At 46.8% G+C, this 4,402-nt stretch overlaps 1 protein-coding gene across 1 annotated transcript; it reads right to left on the reverse strand.

Annotated features, from left to right (window-relative positions):
- Nucleotides 1–1,790: 1,790 nt before the first annotated feature.
- On the reverse strand, nucleotides 1,791–3,088 carry LOC123401493 (heterodimeric geranylgeranyl pyrophosphate synthase small subunit, chloroplastic). The gene has a single exon (XM_045095316.1). The coding sequence runs from the start codon at nucleotides 2,978–2,980 to the stop codon at nucleotides 1,952–1,954; it is 1,029 nt and encodes a 342-aa protein (XP_044951251.1). The 5' UTR covers nucleotides 2,981–3,088; the 3' UTR covers nucleotides 1,791–1,951.
- Between the last annotated feature and the right edge of the window lie 1,314 nt (nucleotides 3,089–4,402).

Here is a 4,402-nt window from a genome sequence, read left to right on the forward strand (position 1 = left end):
CTTGGCTTTGAAGGCGACAATGGTCGGCACAACACAAGCTCCCAAATGAATGTGGGCCAAATATTTGAAAGCTCGCTTGGATCAACATGACGTTTTTTAGTGAAAAGCCCCTTTCTTTTATTTTGAATTTAATTTGGTGACCGCGTTCCCGCGGTGGCCCAGCTGGGGGGGGGGGGGCGACAACGGTCATCACAACACATGCTCCCAAATGAATGTGGGACACATATTTGAAGCTCACTTGGATTACACGGGGACGTTTTCTGACGAAAAGCAACTTTCTTTTATTTTGAATATAACTTGATGAAGATGTTGTTGGAGGAGGTTTAGGAGGCAGCGAAGGTAGGGTGTGACGGCCAAGAGCTCTTTCGGCACAACGATGACGACCGCGAGCTTCACCTTAGTAGCAAGAGGTGGTTGTGGCAGGAGTAGCTCGAGAGTCGGCAATAGGCGGTACCCCAACATGTAAAGGGTGGGGATGTGGGCCTCATAGCGACATGGCCGGAGAAGTTGCCGACAATGACTTCGACAATGGCGGAAGGTGGTGATTGGGAAAGGAATTTCCTACTTTCTATGGGATAGGGAGGGAGCAAATTCTGCTCAAATATAGGCAGAATTCATTACTTCCCAAACTTAACTTCTAAAATTTGAGTGGGTTATATAATTTAAGAAAAGGAATAGATAGTGTTAACTCCCTAGACAATAATAAAAAAAATGATACACTCTTAGGCTAGTCAAAGTGGAAATAACTTAACTAGTAATACATCACATTTCAAAAAAATATTATGTCATGTAGTTAATGAGAAGAGATAATATATTATAACATAGCACTTCTAGTCTATAAGATAATAAATGAAGTCATTTATGACACTACTACTAAGAGCAAGTACTATAATAGAGCTGAGTCAACTGGCTATAAGAAATAAAATAATGTATTTTTGCTTAGTTTGAAGAAAGAGAAGAAGAGAGAGAAGATAAACATGTTCTTAGTTAAGAACCAGCTCTAGCACGTGCTTCTAGGAACTATGTGAGAATGAAATGTGGGTCATATAATAAAAAAGTAGTACACTCTTCTAACCAACTATTGTACATGATAGCTATAAGATGAGTTATAGGTAACATGGCAATGTCTTATAGCAGCTGACTATACTATTAACCATGCTCTAATATGTTACATTGTACAATAGAGGTACTCGGTTTATGGGCATGCACGTAGTTTTAGGTCATCGATTTGACTAACTAAATATCAATTATATGTTATCAAAAATATATTATTAAATTTCTTAAACAGACGTAGTTCTTGAACATATATTTTTCATCAAATATAATACTCCTTCTGTACCTAAATAATTATAATTGAGAAGAATTAGATTAGTTCTTCCCAACTATAATTGTTTAGGTATAGAGGGAGTATATATTTAGCTAGTTAATTTGTTAACCTAGAACGATATGTATGCCTTATATAAACCTTATAAATCGAGACGAAGGGATTAGTAATTTAGACCAGTGTCATATGTATGACACTAGTATAAGTTACTCCCACTACTAGTTGACTCGTGCTTTCTGATTTTTAATGTCTGGCAAAATTTATAAATATTTATCATTGTCAGGTAACAAAGCTGATCCCTGTAATGTTTACTACCATCATGTTCACACAAATTCAACGACAAACAAGCACAGAAGGTAAACCTTCTTACAAACGAACTGAACAGTATGAACAATTTGAAAGCTCCCAACATGGTGTGAACTTGGGTTAGCTTCATTCCCATGGAGTATGAACTCAAAATTATTGGTAAGTTTATCATTTGGTACCATGTTATTTCAGGAACTTGCAAAATGTTGGACAGAAACAGCAACCACGCATCTAATGTTCTAAACACATATAGTACAAATTTATAGTTCAGATCACAGAATTTCAGCTTCACATAACTATACATGTCACCTGTGCCAACGCTCAAGGCTTCGCGGCTGAATCCTGGAGCTCAAAGCTCCTCTCCACGGCGTAGTCCACGAAGCTGTACAATGGCAGCACCCGGTCGCCATACTTATCGCCGAACCTGTCCGCCTCCGTCTTGGCCTGCGCCTTGAGCTCCTCGACAATGCCCAGCGCACGGTCCATGCCCAGCGCGCGCAGGACGCTGGCGTTGCTCCTCATCTTGCCGTTTCCCGACGCGCTCCGCATGTCGTCGACGAGCTCGTAGAGGACGCCGATGGCGCGGCCGTATCGCCGCAACGCGGCCTCCTCGTCGGGCCCCGCGCCGCCTAGCATAGCCCCGCAGGCGGCCGAGCACTCCGCCATCTCGCCGAACTTCTTGGTCAGGACCTGCATGACCTCGGCTTCACCGAGGGCGCTGGCACCGGCAAGATCGAGGAACTGGCCAGCGGCCATGCCGGTGGATCCCACAGTGCGCGCGAGTTCTGCGAGGACGCGGAGGAGGACGGCGTGCGACACGGGGTCGGGGGAGGGGGTGCGGGAGATGACGTGGGTGTAGGCTAGGGGAAACAACGCATCTCCTGCGAGGACGGCCATGTCCGTTCCGTAGGCCGCGTGGGTGGACGGGCGACCTCGGCGGGTGGGCGCGGCGTCAAAGCACGGCAAGTCGTCGTGCACGAGGGACGCTCCGTGGAGCATCTCCAGCGCGGCGGCGGTAGGGAGCGCCGCGGCGCGCGGCGCGCCGAGGAGCTCGCAGGCGGCGACGCAGAGGACCGGGGGCGCGCGCTTGGCGGCGCCCTCCTTTCCGGCACCCGGGAGGACGGCGTGGCGCATGGCGTTGTGGATGCTCTCCGGCGGACGGATTGGCATCGCGGCATCGAGCTCGCCCTCGACCTCCGAGATCAGCGAGGTCCAGTAGCGGCGCAGGTCAAAAGATGGGGCGGCGGCGGCGGCAGAGGCCCGGATAGGGAGGAAACGGCTTGATTTGGAGGTGGATGGCAGCTTCGGGAGGGGGATGGGGAGGGAAACGAAGAGGGAGGAGAGAGCCATGGCGATGGAGAAGCGAAGATTTGGGTTCGGATGTGGTTTCTTGGATTTGAGAGGGTGACCCGGCTAGGTGACGCTGTTCTGCACTCCCCTTGTGCCACTAATCCCGTTATATGATCGTGGGATAGCATTATCAGATCACGAGTTCTCGTAAAAAAAAAGGAAAAACTGATCACGCGGTGTCGTCAACTCGTCACGTGAGAATCAATCTAGCGTTTCCAAAACTAACATACGTAAAGCCTGATTGATGTCCTGACGAGGGGGCTAATCTCTCCAGACTTGCCACCCCCTAGCATTGCTGTCCTCCGGCGGCGACAGTGAAACTCTTTTTCTGGAACTGTCCTCGACGTGCTCTCAACGACGGCAGTACGTTAGTTGTTGGCTTGGATCTTCATGGACGGGTGTGAGCGGATGCGATTTATTTTATCAAAATCTCTTCTGAATAAAGTTAAGGCAGTTTCGGTTAAGACTACATTAGGGTTTGATTTTTCTCATGTTACTCAAAGCGACTGCCGCTCTGCGCTTTGGTAGTCTTGTTCTTTTCTACAATCATTTGAATGAAGCATTGTTGGCCTGCTTAGAGAACAGGTTCCAGCGGCACCAAACGGTATTAGTCTAGATTCGTTAAGGGCCTTAGTCCCGGGTGAGCCACGAATCGTGACTAAAGGGGTGGTGGCAATCGTTCGCGTGGTGCGAGCCCCTTTAGTCCCGGTTGGTGTCTCAAACCGAGACTTGAGGTCCAAACAATTTGCATCCCGCGGTGTTTCGCACGATAAAAAACAGGATAAGTAGTACGGACTGCGAGGGCTATAGTAACCGCGGCCATTCTCTGTTCGTCTCCTCTACTCTCTCCTCTCTTCTTTCTCATATTGTCCATCATGGATGATCCAATCACTCGCTAAGGGAAGGTGCTCGCACATGGCACGACCAAACTCAATGTCGTCTACACGAACGACAGCGTCATGGTGCCGCGTTTTCTTTCCTATTTCGAGGAACGGCTTGAAGTGGCGGAGGAGAAAGACAAATTCATGGGGCTTGATCTCGAGTAAACGGCCAATCAACAAGGTGTTGCCGTCATCCAACTTTGTTTCAACAGAATTGTCATGGTCTTTCAATGGGCGAGGTAAGTTTTGAGGTTTTTCTTTGATTAAAGGTTATGAAAAATGCAAAGGATAACAATATGTTTCATTTGAATCCTAAAGACCAATTTCTCTTTAGTTGTAGTGAAAGAATTTTCCTTGTTGCATATTGGCAAAACCGTGGAAGAACATATATATCATAGTTAATTTAGGGTTTCTTGATCAATTCATAGGATATGAAAATTGCATAGGATAGCAATATGTTCCATTTGAATCCTATGGGAAATATCTATTCCTCTTTAGTTGTAGTGAAATAATTTTCCTTGTTGCATATATTTATTCTTTT

This window comes from Hordeum vulgare, chromosome 6H (genome assembly GCF_904849725.1).
Source record: "Hordeum vulgare subsp. vulgare chromosome 6H, MorexV3_pseudomolecules_assembly, whole genome shotgun sequence".
In the NCBI taxonomy this organism is placed as follows: Eukaryota; Viridiplantae; Streptophyta; class Magnoliopsida; order Poales; family Poaceae; genus Hordeum; species Hordeum vulgare.